This window comes from Mobula birostris, chromosome 4, assembly GCF_030028105.1.
Source record: "Mobula birostris isolate sMobBir1 chromosome 4, sMobBir1.hap1, whole genome shotgun sequence".
Taxonomy (NCBI): domain Eukaryota; kingdom Metazoa; phylum Chordata; class Chondrichthyes; order Myliobatiformes; family Myliobatidae; genus Mobula; species Mobula birostris.
This window is the reverse complement of record NC_092373.1, coordinates 196,226,308-196,254,176: the sequence shown is the minus strand read 5'-3', so window position 1 is coordinate 196,254,176 and position 27,869 is coordinate 196,226,308. Positions and strand designations below refer to the sequence as shown.

General features: G+C 45.3%; 1 protein-coding gene and 1 long non-coding RNA gene across 4 annotated transcripts in view; both read right to left on the bottom strand.

The window, feature by feature from the left end:
• adissp (adipose secreted signaling protein) overlaps nucleotides 1-27,869 on the bottom strand; it is a 122,819-nt gene that overhangs the window by 52,546 nt on the left and 42,404 nt on the right. For all 3 annotated transcript variants that reach the window (XM_072256741.1, XM_072256743.1, XM_072256742.1), the window contains exon 3: nucleotides 22,519-22,657. In XM_072256741.1, coding sequence (XP_072112842.1) covers nucleotides 22,519-22,657 — 139 coding nt within the window. The remainder of the gene's footprint in view (nucleotides 1-22,518; nucleotides 22,658-27,869) is intronic.
• Nucleotides 5,151-9,837, bottom strand: LOC140196855 (uncharacterized). The gene is made up of 3 exons (XR_011885822.1): nucleotides 9,503-9,837; nucleotides 5,491-5,550; nucleotides 5,151-5,347 (listed from the first exon to the last, which is right to left on the bottom strand). It is a non-coding gene; the product is annotated as an uncharacterized lncRNA (long non-coding RNA).

Below are 27,869 nucleotides of genomic sequence, written 5' to 3'. Positions count from 1 at the left end.
AGGCAAGTTAGAGCACAAGTAAAGAGAGAGGGGTGGGCAGGAGGGAAAATTGCCAGTAGTATGGCTAACGAACGTGAACCAGAAGTTCAACTTCAAGTATATTATCATTCAACAGTACATGTATACAGCTAAACAGCCTCTGGACCACAGTGCAAAACACAGTACCTAGCTCCCACACAGCACACATAGTAACGATACAGCACGTATATTTATGTGTTGTGTCGTATCAAGGGGTGATCATGGACTTTCACTATGATTGTTCTTGGCAAATTTTTCTCCATAAGTGGTTTGCCATTGCCTTCTTCTGGACAGTGTCTTTACAAGATGGGTGACACCAGCCATTATCAATATTCTTCTCAGAAGGTCTGCCTAGCGTCAGTGGTCGCATAACCAGGATTTGTGATATGTGCCAGCTCTTCATACGACCATTCACTACCTGCTCTCATGGCTTCATGTGATCCTGATCGAGAGGCTAAGCAAGTGCTGTACATTGCCCAAGGGTGACCTGCAAGTTAGTGGAGGGAAGGAATGCTTTACACCTCCTTTGGCAGAATCACACCTCTACCCTGCCGCAAGAATTTACTATACAATCACAGAATAATATTAGCTCAAGTCTCTGAGTGGTAGGGTCTAAGGATTGATAGTGTATGAGATGCTGTTCTGGAGCCACATTTCTCCAAGATGCAGCGCAGCAGTTCCTTATCTCCATAAGACCATAAGATAAAGGAGCAGAATTGGGCCATTTGGCCCACTGAGTCTACTCAGCCATATCATCATGGCTGATCCAATTTTCCTCTCATTCCTTCATGCCCTGACCAATCAAGAAGTATTCAGCCTTTAAAGGCACCCGTTAGTCTTGCGAGACCATGGATCTGCACCTGGAAAGTCTTCACTCTCCAGGGTGCAGGCCTGGGCAAGGTTGTATGGAAGACCAGCAGTTGCCCATGCTGCAAGTCTCCCCTCTCCACGACACCAATGTTGTCCAAGGGAAGGGCATTAGGACCCATACAGCTTGGCATCAGTGTCGTCACAGAGCAATGTGTGATTAAGTGCCTTGCTCAAGGACACAACACGTTGCCTCGGCTGGGGCTCGAACTCATGACCTTCAGGTCGCTAGTCCAATGCCCTAACCACTTGGCCACGTGCCCACACTTCAGCCTATTCCTTAAATATACCCAACTACTTGGCCTCCACAGCTGCCTGTGGCAACAAATTCCACAGATTCACCACTATCTGGTGAAAGAAATTCATCCTCATCTCTGCTCTACATGGACATCCCCCTATTCTGAGGCTGCGTCTTCTCGTCTTACACTACCCCACCATCGGAAACATCTTCTCCACATCCACTCATCGAGGCCTTCCACCATTTGATTTCAATGAGGTCACCCCTCATTCTTCTCAATCCCAGTGAGTAGAGGCCATCAAACAGTCCTTGTGTAACAAGCCTTTCAATCCCAGAATTATTTCTGTGAACCTCCTTTAAATTCTCTCCAATGACGGCACATCTTTTCTTACATATGGGCCCCAAAGCCACTCATTTCGTGCCGGGTCAGTCGCTCATGAACTGGACTTACTCTATTTTGTATTACTAACGTCCAAAAACATCTTACAATAATAAGAAAACTGTAAAATATCTAAAATAAATTAATTACTTGAACTAAGTCTTTGGTGGGAAAGCTGTTGGAAAAGATTCTTACAGATAGGATCTATGGACATTTAGAGAATCATGGTCTGATCAGGAACAGTCAGCATGGCTTAGTGAAGGGCAGATCGTGTCTAACAAGCCTGATAGAGTTCTTTGAGGAGGTGACCAGGCATATAGATGAGGGTAGTGCAGTGGATGTGATCTACTTGGATTTTAGTAAGGCATTTGACAAGGATCCACATGGTAGGCTTATTCAGAAAGTCAGAAGGCATGGGATCCAGGGAAGTTTGGCCAGGTGGATTCAGAATTGGCTTGCCTGCAGAAAGCAGAGGGTCGTGGTGGAGGGAGTACATTCGGATTGGAGGGTTGTGACTAGTGGTGTCCCACAAGGATCTGTTCTGGGACCTCTACTTTTCGTGATTTTTATTAACGACCTAGATGTGGGGGTAGAAGGGTGGGTCGGTAAGCTTGCAGATGACACAAAGGTTGGTGGTGTTGTGGATAGTGTAGAGGATTGTCAAAGATTGCAGAGAGACACTGATAGGATGCAGAAGTGGGCTGAGAAGTGGCAGATGGAGTTCAACCCAGAGAAGTGTGAGGTGGTACACTTTGGAAGGACAAACTCCAAGTCAGAGTACAAAGTAAATGGCAGGACACTTGGTAGTGTGGAGGAGCAGAGGGATCTGGGGGTACATGTCCACAGAACCCTGAAAGTTGCCTCACAGGTAGATAGGGTAGTTAAGAAAGCTTATGGGGGTGTTAGCTTTCATAAGTCCAGGGATAGAGCTTAAGAGTCGTGATGTAATGATGCAGCTCTATAAAACTCTGGTTAGGCCACACTTGGAGTACTGTGTCCAGTTCTGGTCGTCTCACTATAGGAAGGATGTGGAAGCAATGGAGAGGGTACAGAGGAGATTTACCAGGATGCTGCCTGGTTTAGAGAGTATGCATTATGATCAGAGATTAAGGGAGCTAGGGCTTTACTCTTTGGAGAGAAAGAGGATGGGAGGAGACATGATAGAGGTGTACAAGATATTAAGAGGAATAGATAGAGTGGATAGCCAGCGCCTCTTCCCCAGGGCACCACTGCTCAATACAAGAGGACATGGCTTTAAGGTAAAGGGTGGGAAGTTCAAGGGGGATATTAGAGGAAGGTTTTTTACTCAGAGAGTGGTTGGTGCATGGAATGCACTGCCTGAGTCAGTGGTGGAGGTAGAAATGTTGTGAAATAGGTTGCAATAATATAAAATAGTAATTTGCTTTTATAAAATAAATAAATAAACACACAAATACACTCTTGAGGTATCGCCTCTTAAGGATATATATAAAAATTCTCACACACTCAAAATATCTATATCAATGATCTAGATAATAATATGGTAAATTGAATCAGCAAGTTTGCTGATGACACTAAGATTGGAGGCATTGTGGACAGCGAGGAAGGCTTTCAAAGCTTGCAGAGGGATCTGGACCAACTAGAGGGATGGCCAGAAAGTGGCAGATGGAATTAAATGCAGACAAGTGTGAGGTGTTGCATTTTGGAAGGACAAATCAAGGTAGGACATACACAGCAAATGGTAGGGCGCAAAAGGCTGATTTATACTTGTGTGTCAACTCGACGCCATAGCCTACGCACGTTGTGAGCATTTATACTTGTGCGTTGGTGTGTCCGCGTCGCACTGCAATTCGGGCACATCGCGCATGCGCACACACCTGCCCGCGCAAGGCTTCATGGTCATGGTAGTCTTTCTCAGGGTAAACAAGTTTAAAGCGAGCGTCTTTTTTCGTAAAAGCGAAATGTGTCCTCCATAATTTCGGAGGTCTGTGAAGCTTTATGGAAAGCATTGCAGCCAGAGTTCCTTCCCTGCCCTTCAGTTGGCTAATGGGAAGCTATTGCAGCGTAGGAGGAAATGCGATGCTACCAGGCAAACCAATTACAGTTGTTGCGGTCTGCGTTGCTGCGACGCATAGTTACATTTTGGGAGAGGTGCATGTCAGGCTATGGCGTAGGGATCCACGTAGGTTCTGCGTAGTGCTCGCGGCTACACTGTACCTACGGCGTTGAGTTGACGCACAAGTATAAATCAGCCTTAAGGAGTGCGGAGGAACAAAGAGATCTGGGAGTTCAGATACATAATTCTCCGAAAGTGGCGTCACAGGTAGACAGGGTTGTAAAGAAGGCTTTTGGCATCCTGGCATTCATAAATCAAAGTATTGAGTATAGGAGTTGGGATGTTATGGGGAGGTTGTATAAGACATTGGTGAGACCAAATTTGGAGTATTGTGTACAGTTCTGGTCACCTAACTATAGGAAGGATATCAGTAAGATTGAAAGAGTGCAGAGAAGATTTACTAGGATGTTGCCGGGTCTTCAGGAGTCCAGTTACAGAGAAAGATTGAACAGGTTAGGACTTAATTCCTTGGAGTGTAGAAGAATGAGGGGAGATTTAATAGAGGTTTACAAAATTATGAGGGGTATAGACACAGCAAATGTGAATAGGCTCTTTCACTTAGATTAGGAGAGATAAATACGAGAGGATATGGCTTTAGGGTGAAAGGGGAAAGGTTTAGGGGAAACTTCTTCACTCAGAGTGGTGGGAGTGTGGAGCGAGCTGCCATCTGACATGGTAAATGTGGGCTCACTCTTAAGTTTTAAGAATAAATTGGATAGGTACATGGATGGGAGAGGTCTGGAGGGTTATGGACTGGATGCAGGTCAACGGGACTAACGGAATAATGTTTCGGCACAAAGTAGAAGGGCCAAAAGCCCTGTTTCTGTGCTGTAGTGTTCTATGGTTCTGTTCCACACTGTCCCAGCAATTAATTCTTCTCATCAAGGGTACCTTTAAGAGGTGATACCTTAGGAAAGTGGCATCCATCATTAAGGACCCCCATCTTCTAGGACATGCGCTCTTATCATTACTACCACCAGGGAGAGGATACAGGAACCTGAAGACACTTATGCAATGTTTTTGGAATAACTTCTTCCCCTCTGCCAGCAGATTCTTGAATGGCCTGTGAACCCATGAAACGATACTACCGCCAGGGAAGAGATACAGCAGCCAGAAGACGCACACTCAATGCTTTAAGAATAGCTTCTTTCCCTCCATCATCAGATTTTTGAACAGTCCATAACCCAAGAACACTTCAGAAAGGTTAAGATGAGGGAACATACACCAGCACTTACCACGCGACACAGAGTTTATGTTGCTGGTGACCAAGAGGAACTTAAGAAATGCAACTACAATCTACGCAACGTCATCAAGGCAGAAAAACAACAATACAGGGACAAGAGCCAGACTCAACTCTCCACCACCAACACACACAGCTTATGACAAGGTCTGGACACCATAGCAGACTTCAAAGCTAAACGCAGTGGAGTTTCCAGCATTGCTGCCTCTCTCCCAGATGAGCTAAATCTCTCTTTTTTTTAAAAAAACGCTTGATTCGATGTCACCAACACTGAGCCCCTGAAGAGAGCCACCAATGTGACCTGCACCTTGGTCATCTCCGAGGCCGAAGTACGCAGATGTTTCCAACGAGTGGACAGTCGCAAGGCTGTGGGACCGGACGGTATCCCAGGACGGGTACTCAAGACGTGGGCGGCACAACTGGCAGGTGTATTTACAGACAATTTTAATCTCTCCCTCTCCTACTGTAGAGTGCCCTCCTGCTTCAAAACATCCACCATTGTCCCTGTACCTAAAAAGACCAAGGTAACATGTCTGAATGACTGGTGTCCTGTTGCACTCACCTCAGTAATAAGCAAATGTTTTGAGAGGCTGGTCAAGGACTACATCTGCAGCATACTACCACCCAAACTGGACCCACTACAATTCACCTACCGACAGAACCAATCGGCAGATGACACAATAGCCACAGCTCTTCACAGTGTCCTTACGCATCTGGAGAAGAAGAATACTTATGTGAGAATGCTGTTCTTGGACTACAGTTCAGCATTCAACACCATAATTCCCTCCAGGCTCAACTAGGAGCTCAGAGACCTCAGCCTTCACCCTGCCTTGTGTAGCTGGATCCTGGACTTCCTGTCAGATCACTGGCAGGTGGTAGAGTGGGCTCCCTCACCTCTACCCCTCTGACCCTCAACACAGGTGCCCTTCAGGGATGCGTCCTAAGCCCCTCTTTTACTCTCTGTACACCCATGACTGTATCACCACCCAAAGCTCCAATATGGTAATTAAATTTGCTGATGACACTACACTGATTGGTCTAATCTCAAATACTATTGAGGCAGCCTACAGAGAAGGAGTCATCACCCTGACGCAGTGGTGTCAAGAAAACAACCTCTCCCTCAATGTCGCAAAAACAAAGGAGCTGGTTGTGGACTACAGGAGGACTGGTGACAGGCTAACCCTGATTGACATCAATGGATCTGGGGTTGAGAGGGTGAACAGCTTTAAGTTCCTCAGCATACACATCACTGAGGATCTCACAAGGTCTGTACGTAACAGCTGTGTGGCGAAAAAGGCACAACTGTGCCTCTTTCACCTCAGACGGTTGAAGAAGTTTGGTATGGGCCCACAAGTCCTAAGAACTTTCTACAGGGGCACAATTGAGAGCATCCTGACTGGCTGCATCACTGCCTGGTATGGGAACTGTACTTCCCTCAATCACAGGACTCTGCAGAGAGTGGTGCAGACAGCCCAGCACATCTGTAGATGTGAACTTCCCAGTATTCAGGATATTTACAAATGTGTGTAAAAAGGGCCCGAAGGATCACTGGGGACCCAAGTCACCCCAAACACAAACTGTTCCAACTGCTACCATCTGGGAAATGGTACCGCAGCATAAAAGCAAGGACCAACAGGCTCCAGGCCAGCTTCTTCCACCAGGCCAACAGACTGATTAATTCATGCTGATACAATTGTACTCCTATGTTATATCGACTGTCCTGTTGTACATACTATTTGTTATAAGTTACAATAAATTGCACATTTAGATGGAGATGTAACGTAAAGATTTTTACTCCGTATGTATACAAAGAATGTAGGAAATAAAGTAAATCCAATTCAATTCAATCCCCATAAAAGTAGAAAGAGCGAACAACTTCAAGTTCCTGGGTGGCAAAATCTCTGAGGATCTATCCTGGGCCCAACATATTGATGCAGTTGCAAAGGCTATATTTCATTAGAAGTTTGAGATTTGGTATATTACCAAAGACATTCACAAATTTCTACAGATGTACCGTGGAGAGCATCACTGTCTGGTATGGGGAGGGCGGGTACTACACAGGATTGAAATCAACTGCAGAGAGTTGTAAACTTAGTCAGTTCCATCACGGGCACTGGCCTCCATCATTAAGGGCCCCCATCACCCAGGTCATGCCCTGTTCTCATCGCCACCATCAGAGTGGAGGTACAGAAGCCTGAAGGCACACACTCAATGTTTCAAGGACAGCTTCTTCCCCTCTGCCATCCGATTTCTGAATAGAAATTGAACACATGAACACTTCCTCGCTACTTTTGTTTATTTCTGTTTTTGCATTACTTATTTAAATATACACACACACATTTGGTGTAATTCTCGTTTTTTTGTGTTGTTATGTATTACTCTGTGCTGCAGCTGCAAACTCAACAAATTTCATGACAGATGCCACTGATAGTAAATCTGATTCTATCTCTCTATTCTTTTTTATTTTGATCATTAACTTATCTTGTAATTTATAGTAATTTATGTCTTTGCATTGGACTGCTGTCACAAAACAACAGATTTCATGTTATATAAGACAGCGATGATAAACTGAGCTCTCAGCTCTGGTACAGCAGATGCCCGGGATTAGTAGCACATCAATCTAAAATCCTAGTTTACCAGATGAGTTAAATTAGACTGCAGTCAGCTTAATCTGATTTGAAAGTTACTTTTGAGTCATTGATGTTTTCCATAGCCCTGTGACAGCAGCTGACAACTTGTCCACCTCCTACCGCCACGAGTCGAAGCAACACAAGGATAGATGTGCACGTGGGATGCACAAATAGTCAGGAGATGCATTGAAGACCCACCCTAAACAGCTGGCTACAGATCTGGGCATGATTCAGATTTAATATCAACAGTATATACGCCATGAAATTTGTTGCTTAGCGGCAGCAGTATATTGTAATTCATGGTCATAAAAGCTATAAATTGCAGTAAGAATATACAAAAATAAATTAAACAAGTAGTGCAAAAAAAGAGGGAAAAAATAGTGAGGTAGTGTTCATGGGTTCATTGTCCATTCAGAAATCGGATGGCGGAGGGAGGAGAGATATTCCTGAATCATTGAGTGCGCGTCTTCAGGCTCCTGTACCTGCTCTCTGGTGGCAGTGTCGTGTTCATGGGTTCATAGGCCATTCAAATATCTGATAAGCTCACCCTAAAAATGCTGAGTGTGTGTCTTCAGGCTCCTGTACCTCCTGCATGATGGTAGCAATGAGAAGGCATGCCTTGGCTCATGGGGGTCCCTATGATGGATGCTGTCTTTTTGAAGGTGCCCTGATGCAGCTGACTCTGAGTTACAACTTCCTGCAGCATCTTCCAATCCTTTGCAGTGGTCCTTTCATACCAGATGGTGATGCAACCAGTTAGCATGCTTGTTTAAGTACATCTTTAGGGATTTGTGAGCCTCTTTGGTGATATACCGACTTTCCTCAAACTCCTAATGAAATACAGCCACTGTCCTAACATCTCCTCCTCGCTGATGATCAACCCTGGCGCACCTCAGGGGTGTGTGCTTAGCCCACTGCTCTACTCTCTCTGACGCGCACTCAATGATTCAGGAATATCTCTCCTCCCTCCGCCATCCGATTTCTGAATGGACAATGAACCCATGAACACTACCTCACTATTTTTTCCCTCTTTTTTTGACTGTGTGATAGGCATAGCTCAAATACCATCTATAAATTTGCTGGTGATACAACCATTGTTGATAGAATCTCGGTGGTGACAAGAGGGTGTACAGGAGTGAGATATGCCAACGAGTGGAGTGGTGCCACAGCAACAACCTGGCACTCAACGTCAGTAAGACGAAAGGGCTGATTGTGGACTTCAGGAAGGGTAAGATGAAGGAACACATACCAATCCTCAGAGGGATCAGAAGTGGAGAGAGTGAGCAGTTTCAAGTTGCTGGGTGTCAAGATCTCTATACTTCATTAGGAGCTTGAAGAGATTTGGCATGTCAACTAATACACTCAAAAACTTCTATAGATGTACTGTGGAGAGCATTCTGGAAGGTTGCATTGCTATCTGGTATTGGGGGAGGCTACTGCACAGGACCGAAAGAAGCTGCAGAAGGTTGTAAATTTAGTCGACTCCATCTTGGGTACCAGCCTACAAAGTACCCAGGACATCTTTAGGAAGCAGTGTCTCAGAAAGGCAGCGTCCATTATTAAGGACCTCCAGCACTCAGGACACGCCCTTTTCTCACTGTTACCATCAGGTATGAGGTACAGAAGCCTGAAGGCACACAGTCAGTGATTCAGGAACAGCTTCTTCCCCTCTGCCATCTGATTCCTAAATGAACATTGAACCTTTGAACACTACCTCACTTTTTAAACATATATGTATTCTATTTTTTGCACAATATTTAATCTATTCAATATACACATACTGCAATCGATCTACTTGTTTATTTATTTATTACTTTGTTTTCTTCTTCTAGATTATGTATTGCATCAAACTGCTGCTGCAAAGTTAACAAATTTCACAACACATAATAATCGTGATTCTGATGCTTTGTCATTGTATCGATATATTGGGCACAGGATAGATCCTCAGAAACGTTGTCACTCAGGAATGTGAAACTGCTTGCCCTTTCAACTTCTCATCCCTCGATGAGGACCGGTGCGTGTTCCCTCAACTTACCCTTCCCCAACTCTCGATTCTCGTAGCCTCGAGTCAGCAAATCTCTGCGAGTACCCTGGGGGAGTTGAAGACCAAACGTCTGTGAACCTGAGTCCACTGTTAGCTGGGGGTCGAAGATGGCCCGTCCTGGGTTTGGAGGACTGTGTGCATGTGAACGGCTGGGAGGAAGGAACAGGGCTCGCTTTGCTGTTGTTGCTTAGATGCTTGTTGCGTCCCGTGTTGTTCATAAGCAGAATCTGAATCAGGTGTAATATTGCTGGCATATATCATGAGATTTTTTTGACTTTGTGGGAGCAGTAAATGGAATACTAATATTGTAATAGAGAGAAAAAAAAACATGTATATAGAAATAGAAAACCTACAGAACAATACAGGCCCTTCGGCCCACAAAGCTGTACCGAACATGTCCTTACCTGAGAAATTACCTAGGGTTACCCATAGCCTTCTATTTTTCTGAGCTCCATACACCTGTCCTGGAGTCTCTTAAAAGACCCTTTCGTTTCCGCCTCCACCACCATCGCCGGCAGCCCGCTCCACACACTCACCACTCTCTGCGTAAAAACTTACCCCTGACATCTCCTCTGTACCTACTTCCAAGCACCTGAAAACTGTGCCTTCTCGTGCTAGCCATTTCAGCACTCGGGAAAAGCCTTTGACTATCCACATGATCAATGCCTCTCACGATCTTGTACACCTCTATCAGGTCACCCTTCATCCTCCGTCACCCCAAGGAAAAAAGGCTGAGTTCACTCAACCTATTCTCATAAGCCATGCTCCCCATTTAATAATATATATTAAACAGTTAAATTAAATAGGTAATGCAAAAACTGGAAATAAAGAAGTAAGTCCTTCCAGGTGAGGCAACACTTCACCTGTGAGTCGACTGGGGTGATATACTGCGTCCGGTGCTCCCGATGTGGCCTTTTATATATTGGCGAGACCCAATGCAGACTGGGAGACTGCTTTGCTGAACATCTACGCTCTGTCCGCCAGAGAAAGCAGGATCTCCCAGTGGCCACACATTTTAATTCCACATCCCATTCCCATTGACATGTCTATCCATGGCCTCCTCTACTGTAAAGATGAAGCCACACTCAGGTGGAGGAACAACACCTTATATTCCGTCTGGGTGGCCTCCAACCTGATGGCATGAACATTGACTTCTCTAACTTCCGCTAGGCCCAACCTCCCCCTCGTACCCCATCTGTTACTTATTTTTATGCACACATTCTTTCTCTCACTCTCCTTTTTCTCCCTCTGTCCCTCTGAATATACCTCTTGCCCATCCTCTGGGTCCCCCCCCCCTTGTCTTTCTTCCCGGACCTCCTGTCCCATGATCCTCTCATATCCCCTTTGCCTATCACCTGTCCAGCTCTTGGCTCCATCCCTCCCCCTCCTGTCTTCTCCTATCATTTTGGATCTCCCCCTCCCCCTCCAACTTTCAAATCCCTTACTCACTCTTCCTTCAGTTAGTCCTGACGAAGGGTCTCGGCCTGAAACGTCGACTGCACCTCTTCCTAGAGATGCTGCCTGGCCTGCTGCGTTCACCAGCAACTTTGATGTGTGTTGCATAAAGAAGTATGAGGTAGTGTTCATTGGTTCAATGTCCATTCAGAAATTGGAGGGCAGAAGGGAAGACACTGTTCCTGAATCGCTGAGTGTGTGCCTTCAGGCTTGTGTGCCTCCTACCTGATGGTAACAATAAGATCAAGGCATGATGTGGGTGTTGGGGGTCCGTAATGATGGATGCCGCCACTCTGAGACATTGCCTCTTGAAGATATCCTGGATACGATGGAGCTGTTTAGGCTTGTTGCACTGGTGCCGGAACATGTGGTGGCACTTGTGGGCTGTGCCCAGAAGATACCTGGGTGCGTTATTTGTTAATGCAAATTATGCATTTCACTGTGTTTTGATGTTTATGTGTTAAATCTGAATCTGAATCAGACACCGTGGGGAGTGAATGCTGCACTCTGGCGATGCCACCGCTGGGCAGCAACCAAACCCTGCTTTCACTGATGCCAGTGTATGATTTGGTGATTAGTTTATTATTGTCGTATGTACCGAGATACAGTGAAAATCTTCTGTGTGTCATCAGACGCATCAATCCATACACAAGAATACTGTGGTAGTCCAAAATCAAATTGTGAGCCAAATATAGCGTTAGAGAAACACAGAGGCGCTGGGAAGACCGGCAATGGCGATTAATGAGTAGCTTTATTTGTCACATGGACTTTGAAGCATACAGTGCATTTGCATCAACAACCAGCGCAGTTCCAGAACTGCACTGGGGGCAGCCTGCAGGTGCCCACACTCTTCCGGTGCCAACATAGATGCCCCGGGCTCACGAACCCTTACTCATCCATGTGCCTCAGGAACGTGGAAAGAAGCCACAGCCACCCAGAGGAAACGCACATGCTCGTGTAGAGAATTTACTAACTCCACAGGCAGCAGCTGGAATTAAACCCTGACAGGTGATGGCTGCCGCTGTAACGCTCTATGCGCTAACTGCTACGTTATTGTGCCATCCTGACGGGCAGGGGTCATGACAAGACAGACTGGGAGATTAAGAGTTCAGCTTTATTGAGACGTCTAGACAGGAGTCTCTTAACGGCAGGACAGAAGCTTTTTGAACCTGGTGGATATGTGTTCTCAAGCTTTTCAGTCTTTTGCCCAATGGGGATGGGGAGAAGGGACACTGACCGGACGGTGGGGTCAGGGGAAGTCCTCCTTTTTATAGCTCAGGAGTGCCTGAATGGAACAGAGATCATGGATCTGAAGATCCAGAGTCAGGGTGTGCGAAGCGGAGAGAAGTTTCGGAGCCCATCCACCTAAATCGAGAGGGAGGTTCGGTCGATCTGAGTGCCGGGTCTATTTGGAAAGGTCAGGTACAAGCCAAAACATGGCAATGGGATCCAGGCGCACAGCATATCGATGTGACAAGGCCCACGTCTTAGAGCGAGGGATGACCCAGAGTTTGGATTATTTAAATGCCCACCAGATGAATTGATAAGGCAGGGTGTGGGACTGAAGGCGAGGGTTGGGCCAGTTCAGCTCGCTGAGGCTGAGGCCGAGGCCAAGAGCCGACTCTGGGCGTCGTGTCTGCGAGCTTCACAATGATTTGCCCCGCTGTGTGATGAACCGAGGCTGAGGCTCTGGGCTTGCTCTGGGCTTCGTGCCTGTGGACTCGCTTTTGTTCTGAACGCTGTTACTGTTGTTTGCTTTCATTGCTTACACGATTTGCATTTCTTCCCCCTCTCTCTGTACATTGGGCGTTTTTTGGTCTCTTTTTTAAAATGAGCTCCTTTGGGGTTTCTTGTTTTGTGGCTGCCTGTAAGGAGGCAAATCTCAAGGTTGTACAATTTATACATTTTTTGATAATAAATGTACTTCGAACTTTGAAATATAAGGCACCCGTTAGTCTCCCTAGACCATGGATTTGCACCTTGGAAGGTTTCCAGGCCGCAGGCCTGGGCAAGGTTGTATGGAAGACCGGCAGTTGCCCATGCTGCAAGTCTCCCCTCTCCACGACACCGATGTTGTCCAAGGGGAGGGCATTAGGACCCATACAGCTCGGCACCGGTGTCGTCGCAGAGCAATGTGTGGTTAAGTGCTTTGCTCAAGGACACAACACGTTGCCTCAGCTGAGGCTCAAACTAGCGACCTTCAAATCTCTAGATGAACGCCTTAATGACTTGGCCACGCACCAACTCATATATCAGCAATAATAAACTTGATTCTAGTTTTGATCTTGATTCCAATAGCTGAGGGAGTTAAGACACAGAGAATGTGTCGGCACCACTGAGGAGTGGAACAAGGGAATGTGAAAGAGGTGGTTGGTCCAGGAGCCTGATAGCAGTGGGGAAGAAGCTGTCCTTAAGTCAGGATGTTTGGGCTTTTGTATCATGTCCCAGAAAGCAGAAGAGAGAACAGAGAATGAGCAGAGTGACAGGCATTCTTGATGATGCCTTGCTCAAGGACACAACACGCTGCCTCAGCTGAGGCTCGAACTGACGACCTTCAGATCATTAGACCAACGCCTTAACAACTTGGCCACGCGCCAACACAATGTCAACACCTGGGAGAAAGGTGCTTTGGACAGAAGTTGGCACTGCATTGTCAAGAAGCCAATCCCAGCTATCCAGGAGAAAAGGCAAAAGAAATATGAAGCAGGTCATCAGCGCAGACATTCAGTGCTAGACCGGTCAAATCACAAATGCAACCAATGTGGGAGACAGTGCCGATCCAATGCTGGTCTTGTGGCCCATAAATGTGCCTGCAGAGACTAAACTCTCAGCACAGTCAACATCGAAATCGATGGATAGCCGAAGTAGCAGTTTTTTGGTCTCTTTTTTTAAAATGGGCTCCTTTGAGGTTTCTTGTTTTGTGGCTGCCTGTAAGGAGACAAATCTCAAGGTTGTACAATTTATACGTTCTTTGATAACAAATGTATTTTGAACTTGGAAAATTTCAAACACTACCTGCCTTGCTGGTCACTAAGCACCTTCCTAATTTCGGCCAGGATCCATAGGTCTCACTGAACTGGACTGGAAGGAAGTCTCCCACAACCCCAAGATGGCCTGAGAAGAACCCAGCCACATCTACTCCTCCTACTCTTCACCCAACAAGTGACTCTATCACATCATTGATGCTTGCATGGGTATAATTTGGACACCAGTCGTCACTATAGCAGACAAAATCAAAGTTGGGCTTATTGTCATATGTACAGGTGGAATGAAAAACTTAATTGCAGCAGTATCACAGGCATATAGCAACAGGATCACAACATCAATGAGAAAACCATTTACCGCTGTCTCCAGTAAGGAACACTACAAGCAAAGTTTCCTCTAATTTTTTTCAAAACAGCTCTGTGGACCAACCATTGCTCTGAGCAGGAATGTTTTTTTTTAAAAAACACTACCTGAAATCTGCACAGCACTTTAAATGCCTTTTTTTGTAATCTGCGTGGTATGAATATTTAGAATGAAAATCACATACTTCAGAATCAAGTTTATTATCACCTTCATGTGTCGTGAAATTTGTTAACTTAGCAGCAGCAGCTCAATGCAATACATAATAAAGACAGAAAAAAATAAATCAATTACAGTATACATATACTGAATAGATTTAAAATCATGCAAAAAACAGAAATAATATATATTAAAAAAGTGAGGTAGTGTTCATGGGTTCAATGCCCATTTACGAATCGGACGGCAGAGGGGAAGAAGCTGTTTCTGAATCACTGAGTGTGTGCCTTCCGGCTTCTGTCCCTCCTGCTTGATGGTAACAGTGAGAAAAGGGCATGCCCTGGGTGTTGGAGGTCCTTAGTTATGAACGCTGCCTTTCTGAGACACCACTGCTTGAAGATGTCCCGGGTACTTTGCAGGCTAGTACCTAAGATGGAGCCGACTATATTTACAACCCTCTGCAAATTCTTTTGATCCTGTGCAGTAGCCTCTGCCCACACCAGACAGTGATACATACTTCTGATTTTATTTATTAATTGAAGGGTATAATAAAGTACAGTACAATAAAGAAAATATTTCACGTTTCGTAAACTTTTTCTTGTCTGTCTTTATTTCAGCTGCGTGGCAACAAAGGCGATGTGCATGGGAGCATTTCAGTTACCGCATGGCCGCACACCTATGCAGCTTAGAGGGAACTGTATCTGGAAGTTCTCTGTTTTGCCTTTTTTGGGAGAGAGTTGAACTTGAACCTACAGCAATGGATGCAACTGCAGAATGCACGTAGGTGGATGAAGCTGATTAGGAATCGCAAAGTCACGGTCAAGGCAAATGTGAGAACCTACAGACTGGTATGGGAATCTCAGGGCTGTATCTGTCCCAAGCTCACATCCAGGAAAGGCTTATTTAGAATTAGTTCATGAGAATGTGGGCCCCTCCACCATTTATTACCTGTCACGCCTTTATGGAAAAAAAAAAGCACAGTTGGCAAGGTTTTTTTTATATATTTCTGTAATACATCAGTGGCTGGCAGCCAAACCATGACAAACTCAACAATCCCATCAGGAAACTGATACAAACAAGAGAAAATCTGCAGGTGCTGGAAATCTGAGTAACACACACAAAATGCTGAAGGAACTCAGCAGGCCAGGCAGCATCTATGGAAAAAAGTACAGTCAACATTTTGGGCCAAAACCCTTCAGCAGGACTTGTACAGACTTGAGATCCCATAAAGATGTGCAAACTGACACGGGTGGGTCCTCAGTGACTCAGGCAAGGGCCTATTTGCACCATAGAGTCGAAGAGTGGTACAGCACAGAAAAAGAGGCCCTAACACATTCATATTGACATTTTTACCCATCTACACTCACTTCATTTGTGGGACTGACTTGATGGGCTGAATGGCTTAATTCAGCTCCTATGTTTTATATGCCTGCCATGGGATCCGATTCTTAATTTTCATGTGAACCAAAATACAGTGAAAAGCTGTTTGCAAACCATCCAGACCAGCACTTTATCGTATTTAGAGATACAGCACGGTAACAGGCCATGATGTGGTAGCCCAAGAGATCAGGAGTTCTTTCTCATACAAGAAATCTGTTCAAGAGTCTTATAATAATGGGACGGAAACTGTCCATGAGGCTAATGTTATGTGGTTTGTACCTTCTGCCTGAAAGGGGTATAATTCTGCTCCTCTATCTCATGGTCTTAGAGTTATCTAATTCTATGGCATAATCTGTCTGGGTGTCATGCAAAATAAAAGCTCTTTACTATATCTCAGTACCTATGAAAGTCATAAACAATTCAACCAACTTTGGACCTAGTCTTGTAACATACTTAACAGAATCAGGTTTAATACCACTGGCATGTGCCATGAAACTTGTTGTTATGTGGCAGCAGTACATTGCAATACATAACAATAAATACTGCGGCTCTCAGTAAATATGTATATATCAAATAGTTAAAGTAAATAAGTTGTGCATAAAAAAAGGTAGTGAGGTAGTGTTCACGGGTTCAATGCCCATTCAGAAATCTGATGACAGGGGGAAGAAGTTGTTTCTGAATCGTTCGGTGTGTGCCTTCAGGCTTCTGTACTTTCTCCTTGAAGGTAGCAATGAGAAGAGGGCATGTCCAGGGTGATGCTGGTCCTTAATGATGGACGCAGCCTTTTTGAGGCATCACTCACTGAAGATGTCCTGGATGCAAACGGAGGCTAGTACCCACAATGGAGCTGAATGAGTTCACAACCCTCCACACGTTGATCCACTCCTGTGCAGTAGCCCCCGCCGCCCCGCACCACCACAATATCAGATAGTGACGCAGCCAATTAGAATAGAATGCTCTCCACGGTCCATCTGTAGAAATTTACAAGTGTCTTTGGTGACATACCAAATCTCCTCTCAAAAGCCTAATGAAATATAGCTACTGTCCTACTTTCTTTGTAACTGCATTGATATGTTGGACCCAGGATAGATCCTCAGCCATGTTGACACCTAGGGACTTGAAATTTCTGACCCTTCGATGAGGACTAGTGTGTGTTCCCTCGTCATATCCTTTCTGAAGTCCACAATCAGTATGGTAATGTGAAAGTTTTTATTTACTTTTTTAATTTAATATTTATTTAGAGATACAGCATGGGAGCTACAATAGTGTTACGCCCTGTTTTGTTTTAGTCAGATTTCTAAGAAGTGGAACACACAACCCGTAACCCACACTGACCTTGCCATCTTCTAGACCTTTGTACTCTTGCCCTCATATCCCACCTTTATTAGTCTCCAGATCTTCAGATCCCAAGGTCTTCCTTAAACCACTCCATGTCACCTGAGATGGCCTCAGAGGACTTTTCTTGTAATAATTCCTTTAATGGCCCATCGGGAATTTTCAGTCTGATTAAGTGCCTTGTGACCTTTTTCTCCACAAAGCACCGACTGTTGTTGATGTGGGTACTTCATCGACACTTGTTCTCATGCTGCAGGAGTCCAACCAGTCTTGTTTACTGCTGATCGCAAACTTTCCAAAACCAATTACTTACAGGGAGACATTAGAAGCACTTAAAAGAGCTAAACATGGTAATTTGTCAGGGAACAGACTGAAAGGCTGGTAAATAGTGTCAGCAGGTGGAACTGGAAAACATCAACACTTCACTGCAACCGGTTCTCAAGGGAAAATGAATTCATCTCCCAATTCCTCAGCTGGTGAAACACAGAATCACAGCAATCAGAGTACAGAGAAAGGGGCCATGTCGCCCAGGATAGATGGTCTAATCCTGTTTCCCAACTCCTGTTCCAGGGCACTGTACATCAAGTGCTCATCGAGACATGTTTTTAAACCCAGTAATAGTCATAGCAGATGGCTGCCTCTCTAAATGGAAGCCTGTGACTAGCAGAGTGCCACAGGGGTCGGTGCTGGGTCCATTGTTGTTCCATCATTCATATCAACGACCTGGATGATAACGTGGTACACTGGATCAGCAAGTTTGCGGATGACACCGAGATTGGGGGTGTAGTGCACAGCAAGGAAGACTATCAAAGCCTGTAATGGGTTCTGGACCAGCTGGAAAAATGGCAGATGGAATTTAATGATGTGCTGCACAGTGGGAGGATAAACCAGGATGGGTTTGAAAAGAAGGCTTTTGGAGCTCTGATCATCATAAATCAAAATATTAAGTACAACAGTTCTGATGTTAAAGTTTTATAAGACATTGGTGAGGCATAATTTGAAGTATTGCGTGCAATTTTGGTCACCGACCTACAGGAAGATGCACATAAAATTGAACTAGTGCAGGGAAAACTTGCAAGGATGTTGCCAGGACTCAAAGACCTAAGTCACAGGGAAAGGTTGATTTGGTTATTCCGTAGAACGTAGAAGAATGAGGGGCGATTTGACACAGGCATGCACAATTATGAGGTAGGGTAAATGCAAGCAGGCTTTTTGCACTGAGGTTGGGTGAGGCACGAACTAGAGGCCATAGTTTAAGTGTTAAAGGTCAAGTGGTTAAAGAGAACACGAGGAGAATCTTTTCTCAGAGGGCGATGAGAATGTGGGTCAAGCTGCCAATGGAAGTGATGGATATAGATTTGATTTCAATATTAAGATAAATTTGGATAGGTACATTGATGGGAGGGGTATGGAGGGCGAAGGCTTGGGTGCTGGTCTATAGAACTAGGCAGATTTATAGTTTCGCAGACTAGATGGCCTGAATGGTCTGCTTCTGTGCTGTAGAATTCTATGACTTTATAACAATCAGGTCCTTGAACTGACCTGCACAACCTTAAACCTACCTCAGCAATGGACCACTATGGTCCACTTCATTCACTGGTATAGACTTGTCTCTGGTTTTGCAAACCAAAACATTAGTGCAAAAAGAAACAAAACAGTATCTTTCACCACCGCCTGAGATGCTGCAGTAAGCTTTTCCATTGTATTGGTACCTCACGAAGGGAGGCAGGGCAGCCAAGGAAGAGGAGGAGTGACGGATGAGGAAGTGGCAGTGGGCAGTGGGAGCCGAAGGATTTTAGGAATAAAGGAATATGGGGTTAGTGTAGGAGACGCCACTGAGGTGTAAGATCAGCCATGGCAGAACAGGAAAAAAACAGGCTGGTTGGCTGACTACTGCCCACGAGGACTCAAAATTCAAAAACTCTTAAAAAGCTCAAAGTAAATTTATTATCAAAGTTCACATACGTCACCATCTACAGTACAACCCTAAAATTCACTCCTTGCGGGCATTCACAGTAAATACAAAGAAATAATAAAATCAATGGAAAACTATGCAAACAAAAATGGAGAAATAACAATGTACAAGAGACAAAGTGTGTAAATACAAAAAAAAACAAAACATAAATAATAAATAATATTGAGAACATGAGCTGTAAAGTCCTTTGAAAGCCAGTTTATAAGTCGTGGAATTGACAAGGAACAGACTCTAGGTTGTGCCCATGGGAACCTCCTAGAACCTAGAAAAGTTCATCGCAGAACTGGCATTTTGGCCCATAGCTACACCAAGATCAATCAAATCCTTTCCTCCCACATTGCCATTTTTCTTTCATCCATGCGTCTAACAGTTTCTTAAATGTCCCCATGTATCTACCTCTATCACCATCCAGGGCAGAGCGTTCACCTTTAGTTTGATTCCAATCCAGTCCCTTTGCTGTCCGATCCCTACAGGACTGACTGTGAAACCTGCATTGAAATGCAAGCTGAATCCATGAGCTTTTTCTTCCTTATCTTTCATTTTAAATCACGCCAGCTACTGGCACGTGACAAACGGAGTGTTTTGAGGGAGGAATCACCTTGCTCACTTGCAGGGGTAGAGAAACTGGATTAGTCGATGTTTTTTTTCTCGTTGAAAGCGCATTCAAACATTCTCTCAGTCTGGGTGGAGTAAGTGGTTTGAAACTTCGTCTCCAAAAGGCTGGAGGGTTGCCAGTCAGTCAGTGGCCTCCGGGCTCACTGCCAATCTGCCTGGAGTTTGGCAGTCAGCATACAAACAGGCCCACATGTCATCAGCAGGGGTGTAGTCAGCCCATTCTCCCAGATAGAGCCCAGTCTCGCCCGCTTCGGAGGCCAGTCTCCGATGCTGGATACCTCAGTGAAATCTGGGCTCCTGCTGTGCGGGAGAGGCCTACTTTACACCTTTCGGAGGAAGCTAAATAAATAAAGCAGCAGCAAGCAAATGCAAAGTTCCTCGGGCCTGCATTGTCATCCATTAAGACCAGGTGACAGTTTTCACCTTTCTCCCACAATACTGAGTCCAAAATCGCTGTTTTGCTTTGATCCACTTGAAAATATGGCCAATCGCTTTAGCACAAGACCATAAGGCACAGGAGCAGAATGAGGCCATTTGGCCCATCGAGTCTGCTCCATCATTCTATCATGACTGATTCTATCAACACCATTCTGCTTCCTTCTCCCTGTGACGTTTAACACCTTGGCTAATTAAGAACTTATCAACCTCCATAATAAATATACTCATTGACTTGGCCTCCACAGTCTTCCACAGATTCACCACCCTCTGGCTAAAAAAAAAATTCCTCCTCATCCAGAGGCAGTATTCCTTGGATTCAGACTTCCCAGTATGGGAATCAATCCTTAAATGCATCCAACACCAGTAAGAATTCCATGACATTACCCTTCCATCTTTTTTTTAAACTCCAGAGGGTTTGGCCCCCATAGTGGAGGGGGGAGGGGGAGGGAGGGCTCTAGGATCAGAGGATACAGCCTAAGAACAGGAGGACATCCTTCAGGGCAGAGGAAAGGAAGAAATTCTTCAGCCAGAGGGTGGTAAATCTGTAGAATTCTTTGCTACAGACGGCTGTAGGTGACAAGTCATTGGGTATATTTAGAGCAGAGGTTGATAGGTTCTTGAATAGTAAGGGTATCAAAGGTTACAAGAGAACAGCACACGGATGATAGGGAGATGGGAAGCTATGCAGGAAGGAAGAGCTAGATGGAGAAGTTTAAAGGTCAGCACAATATCATGGGCCAAAGACCCTGGACGGTGCTGCAATGTTCTAATACAATTGAGAGGGAAAGTAAGTCAGCCATGATCGAATAGCAGAGCTAAAAATGATGCGACGAATGGCCTAATTCTTCTCCAATGTCTTGGTGCAGGGCTTCCCAACTGTTTTTTGTACCACGCGCCCCCACCCGTTAACTGAGGGGTCTGTGGACCCCAGCTTGGGAAACCCTGCCTATCGGAAACTACGCTCAGGTTTACTATTGAAACGAGGACTCTCCTAGGTGGTGGTTATGTCCTAGCATTGCGAAGACGGAGATTTCATCGAAGGCTGCAGCACAGGAACAGGCCCTTCAGCCCATAATAACCTGCCGTCCATGTAAACTGCATATGGTCTCTATCCAGTCACTCCTGCCTGCCAGAACTACCTCCTAAACATCACAATTTGTCCTCTGGGTCCTAGCCAATAATTTTTCTCTCTACAGGAGTTCACATGGTTATCATCACACTGTTATCTGTGGGAGCCTGCTCTGTGCAAAAATGAACTGCATTGCCAATAGTACAAAAGTGACTACAATTGAACCGTTACTTCCCTCATTGTAAACCCCTTCGGGATGGCCTGTAGTGTACGTTAGAGAACCATTAGCAAAGCCCTGTGGACTGAGCTTCTTAAGATTCAATCCCTTACCTTTTCATCTTTGGCACGTTGTTTGCATTTAATGAACATGCCAATTATTCCTGCTCTTTAACCCCGCAAACGTTCCACCTCAGGCGCTTCTCCAATTCCCAGGTGAAGGTCCATGGCGAATTGGAATTAGAATTGCTATTACTTTATCATCAATGTACCATGGTATAGAGAAAAGCTCATTTTGTATACAGATCAAATCATTACACTTTGCATTGAGGTAGAACAGGGTAAAACATGAACAGTGCAGAATAAAGTACAGCAGATAGACAGAAAGTACAGTGCAGGTAAACAATAAAATGCAAGATCATAATGAGTTAGACTCAAGTCAAGAGTACGCCTTATTGTGTTAGAGAACCGTTCAGTGGTCCTATAACATTGGGATAGAAGCCTGCTCGTACATGCTCTCAGGATTTTGTACCGGAGAGGGGAAAAAGGGGTAAAAGAGAAAGCCGGGGGGGGGGGGGGTGAGGTCTTTGATTGTCCTGACAGTGAAAATATGGACGCAATCCACGGAAGTTTTGTTTAAATTATTATTGAGATACAGCACGAAATAGTCCTTTCCAGTCTTTCAAGCCGTGCCACCCATCCAAGCCTAATCAATGACCAATTAACCCACAACTGGTAGGTTTTTGTTGCACGGAGAGAACGTACACAGGCAGTGGACTGGAATTGAACCCGGATCACTGGTACTGCAAGGCCTTGTGCTAACCACTACGCTGCCGTGCCGCCCACGTTTCTGTGATGTGCTGAGCAGTGTCTACAATTTTCTGTGGTTTCAAGTTCATCTCCCCGCACTTTTGTGCAGTATATTCAGTAAACCACAAGCGCAAGGAACAGGTTATCCTCACCACCTAAAGTATGTAACTGGTAACATATCACCTTAAATAAATACCTGGAAAGGAGACTTACCTTCTGGTACAGGAGAAATTTCAACCACCTTCAGGTAAAGACTAGGCAGTGGGACACAGCAGGCTCCCAGGCCCAAGGTCTCTGTGGCTGGTAGCAGGAACGTTATCTCATATTTGTGACTGATCTTCAAAAATCCCACCTGGAACAAGACAGGAAAGTGCTTCAGGAAAAAAAAAAGCCATTTTCGCATCAATCCCATTCCTTCCTCTCTCTTCCACACACCTCATCAACCACTGCTTATACATGACCCCATCTTTTCCCCTGCCCGGTTTCCCATTTGCACTCCCTGCCCACTATCTCCACTCTATCCTCTGCCCACTTCCCCTACACTGACTCCCCCACCCTCTCCCACCTGCTTCCCACACTCTTCCTTCCATCAAATTCTTCCTCATGCTTCCAGCCACTCCCACCCCACCCTCTAAAACTCTCCACCCACTCCCCCACCGTTGACTTCCAAGGTCAAGAGAGCAGAACTGCCCCAGTGCAGTTTTTTGCTTTATAAACTCTCTCACCTGTTGCTATTGGATACAGCAGACAACCACCAGATAGTTACACTACAGAACAGTACAGCCCAGGAACAAGCCCCTCGGCCCACAATGTCGCGCCGATCCAATTAAATTAGTAATCAAATGGTTAAAACAACTAATCTCCTCCGCCTACACATTATCCATATCCTTCACATCATGTGGACCAAGGAGATCATTGTGGACTTCAGGCAAGCCAGGAGTCACACTCACGTCCCCATCTACATCAACGGAGCTGTAGTGGAGCGTGTATCAAGCTTCAAATTCCTTGGTGTCCACATTTCCGAGGATCTCACCTGGTTCCTGAACTCCTCCATCCTGATCAAAAAGGCGCAACAGCGCCTTTATTTCCTGCGGAGCATGGAGAAAGCTCACCTCTTTCCCAGGATACTGACCGACTTTTACCGCTGTACCATTGAGAGCATACTCACCAACTGCATCTCAGTGTGGTATGGCAATTGTCCCGTATCGGACCGCAAAGCACTTCAGCGTGTGGTAAAAACTGCCCAGTGGATTATCAGCACCCAATTGCCCACCATTGAGAACATCTACTATAAGCGCTGCCTGGGCAGGGCGAAAAGCATTATCGGGGATGCATCTCACCCTAACCATGGACTTTTTACTCTCCTCCCATACAGTAGGCACTACAGGAGCCTCCGCTCCCGCACCAGCAGGCACAGGAAGAGCTTCTTCCCTGAGGCTGTGACCCTGCTGAACCTCTCATCACAGCGCTAAGCAGTATTGCATCTGTATTGTACTGTCTCAGTACTTTTATATTTGTGTGCTGTAGCACTTTTTTTATTCACAGTTCTTTTGTAAATAACACTATTTTTGTTTTTGCATTTCTGGTCAGATGCTAACTGCATTTCATTGGCTTTGTATCTGTACTCGGCACAGTGACAATAAAGTTGAATGTGCTTACCTAAACATCTCTTTAAACGTCCCTAATGTATCTGCTTTCACCACCACTCCAGGCAGCACATTCCAGGCCCCCACCACTCCCCGAGTAAAAAAAAATGACCCTCACATCTCCTTTGAAATTACCCCTTCTCACTTTGAATGCATGCCCTCTGATATTAGACATTTCCCAGCTGATTTGCCCTTCAAATTGACCATGACTGAAACATCACCCACACACACACACCAGAATACAAAGATGTGAGGAGAGTTTTTAAAGTGGGAAAAAGTTACTGTCTGTCTACTCTATCTGTGCCTCTTAGTCTTATAAACCGCTATAAACCTCCCATCAGCCTCTGTCACTCCAAAGAGAACAACCTAGAAAATAACTGCATGAACACACAGGTAATAGAGGGATAAGGACCATGTACATACAGAAGGGATGAGTTAATTTGTGTCATTAGCTTAACATCACGGGCCAAAGGCCCTATTTCTGAGCTGTACTGTTCTACGTCTGAAGATTAGTTTGCTTATTTGGCCCTTGGGCTGATCATACCTGTCACATCAGCCTCCCTCATACATAATGGCCATGACCTGTATGACAAGACAATGTGACGATCTTCCATAAGACCATAAGACATAGAAGAATTAGGCTATTCAGCCCATCAACTCGGCTTCACTATTCAATTACGGCAGATTTATGATCCTCTCAACCCTTTCTCCTGCCTTTTCCCTATAACCTTTCACGCCCTGACTAATCAAGACCCTATCAGTTCAGTTCGCAGCTCCGCGAAGTTTATTCATCTCTGCGTTGAACTGAGGTTGCGGCCTACAGCTAATAGGCTCCCAAATTGGCTGCTTCATGGATGTGGACTCACTGTAAGGAAACATATCTCAAGGCTATATACAGTACACATAGTTCGATAATAAATATACTTTGAACTTTGATCTTAGACTCCCCCCATTATAGGAAACGTGTTTCCTCTGTAAGACCTGTTCTTGTGTTGTACAGTTTTGATTTTCGAAAATCGGTCAGCTCATTTGCCCCTCAGAATGACCCTGCCTGTCATGTCAGACCGACACAGACACACGCCATGACCTACATTCTGAAGCACGATGTGAGAACTTCCACAGAAGTGGCCAGCATTCGAACTATCAAGCTCACTCTGCAGGATTTGCCTGCGCCACCTCACTGGCATTTTATCGAATAATTAACACAGCCTCACAATTTTTGTTTTTGCACGTCCATAAAGAACTCTGCTTCGTCCACCACCTTGATTCAGATTTCCTAGAATGTAAAATACCCAAGCTGGAATTCATAAGCTCTGGTTTTTTAAAATTTATTTAGATACAGTGTGGAAAAAGCCCTTCCATCCCTTCGAACTGCATGAACAGCAATCCCCCCGCGCCCCCCCCCCCCCAATTTAACCCTAGACTAATTACAGGGTAATTTTCAATGACCAATTAACCTACCAATTAACCTACCGATTAATCTGTGGGAGGATACCAGAGCACCTGGCAGCTCTGCCGTGTCCGTGTGTGTTCACTCCTGTGATTTTAAACACACATCACAGTGTGACCCAGTCACCAGCTGGAAAAAGAACTCTACTCTTTAATTCATGACGCTTATTGACTGATAATTATGAGGCAGGTGGAGTTATAGAGCACAGAAATGGGACCTTCAGCCCATCTAGTCCCTGCTGAACAATTGTTCTGCTTAGTTTCATTGACCTGCAGCTAGACCACAGCTCTCCATATCCCTGTCATCCATGTACTTATTCAAATTTCTCTTACATGTTCATATTAAACATGCATTCACCATTTCCACTGACAGCTCATTCCATACGCTAAAGAGATTCAGGACTGTTTAATGTCATTCCCAGTACACAAGTGTAAAAGAGAGGCAAACTCGAGGAAATCTGCAGATGCTGGAAATTCAAGCAACACACAAAATGCTGGTGGAACACAGCAGGCCTGGCAGCATCTATAGGAAGAGGCACAATCGACGTTTCCAGCTGAGACCCTTCGTCAGGACTAACTAAAAGAAGAGATAGTAAGAGATTTGAAAGTGGGAGGGGGAGGGGAGATTTGAAATGATAGGAGAAGACAGGAGGGGGAGGGATGGAGCTGCTAAGAGCTAGAAAGTTGATTGGCAAAAGGGATACAAGGCTGGAGAAGGGAGAGGATTATGGGATGGGAGGCCTAGGGAGAAAGGAAGGGGGAGGGGAGCACCAGAGAAAGATGTAGTGAGAGGGACAGAGGGAGAAAAAAGATAGAGAAAGAAAGGGGGGAAAAATAATAAATAAATAAGGGATAGGGTAAGAAGGGGAGGAGGGGCATTAACAGAAGTTAGAGAAGTCAATGTTCATGCCATCAAGTTGGAGACTACCCAGACAGAATATAAGGTGTTGTTCCTCCAACCTGAGTGTGACTTCACCTTGACAGTAGAGGAGGCCATGGATGGACATATCAGAATGGGACATGGAATTAAATGGATTCCAAACCTATCCAGTTCCCATCTACCATCACTCTCCTCCGTCTAGCGGAATTAGTCCTTACTCTTAATAATTTCTCCTTTGGCTCATCCTACTTCCTCCAAACTAAAGGTGTAGCCATGGGCACCCATATGGGTCCCAGCTATGCCTGCCTTTTTGTTGGCGTTGTGGAACACTCCATGTTCCAAGCCTATACTGGTATCGATCCCCGACTTTTCCTTCACTACATCAACGACTGCATTGGCGCTGCTTCCTGCACACATGCTGAGTTTGTTGACTTCATTAACTTTGCCTCCAATTTTCACCCTGCTCTCAAATTTACCTTGTCCATTTTTGACACCTCCCTCCCCTTTCTAGATCTTTCTGTCTCTGTCTCTGGAGTCAGCTTATCTACTGATGTCTACTATAAGCCTACTGACTCTCACAGCTATCTGGACTATTCCTCTTCCCACGCTCTTTCTTGCAAAAATGCCATCCCCTTCTCGCAATTCCTGCATCTCTGTTGCATTTCCTCTCAGGATGAGGCTTTTCATTCCAGGATGAAGGAGATGTCTTTCTTTTTTAAAGGAAGGGGCTTCCCTTCCTTCACCATCAACTCTGCTCTCAATAGCATCTCTCCCATTTCACGCACATCTGCTCTCACCCCATCCTCCCGCCACCCCACTAGGGATAGCGTTCCCCTGGTCCTCACCTACCACCCCACCAGCCTCCAGGTCCAACATATAATTCTCCATAACTTCTGCCACCTCCAACGGGATTCCACCACCAAGCAATCTTTCCCTACCCGCCTTCTGCTTTCAGCAGGGATCATTCCCTACGCAACTCCCTTGTCCATTCGTTCCCCCCCATCCCTTCCCATCGATCTCCCTCCCGGCACTTATCCTTGTAAGCGGAACAAGTGCTACACATGCCCTTACACTTCCTCCCTTACCACCATTCAGGGCCCCAAACAGTCCTTCCAGGTGAAGTGACACTTCACCTGTGAATCGGCTGGGGTGATATACTGCGTCTGGTGCTCCCGATGCGGCCTTCTATATATTAGCGAGACCCGACGCAGACTGGGAGACCGTTTCACTGAACACCTACGCTCTGTCCGCCCAGAGAAAACAGGATCTCCCAGTGGCCACACATTTTAATTCCACGTCCCATTCCCATTCTGACATGTCTATCCACGGCCTCCTCTACTGTAAAGATGAAGCCACACTCAGGTTGGAGGAACAACACCTTATATTCCGTCTGGGTAGCCTCCAACCTGATGGCATGAACATCGACTTCTCTAACTTCCGCTAATGCCTCACCTCCCCCTCGTACCCCATCCGTTATTTACTTATTTATGATTTTAAATTTTTTCCCCTTTCTTTCTCTCTCTTTTTTCTCCCTTTGTCCATCTCACTATAACTCCTTGGCCATCCTCTGGGCTCCCCTCCCCCTTTCT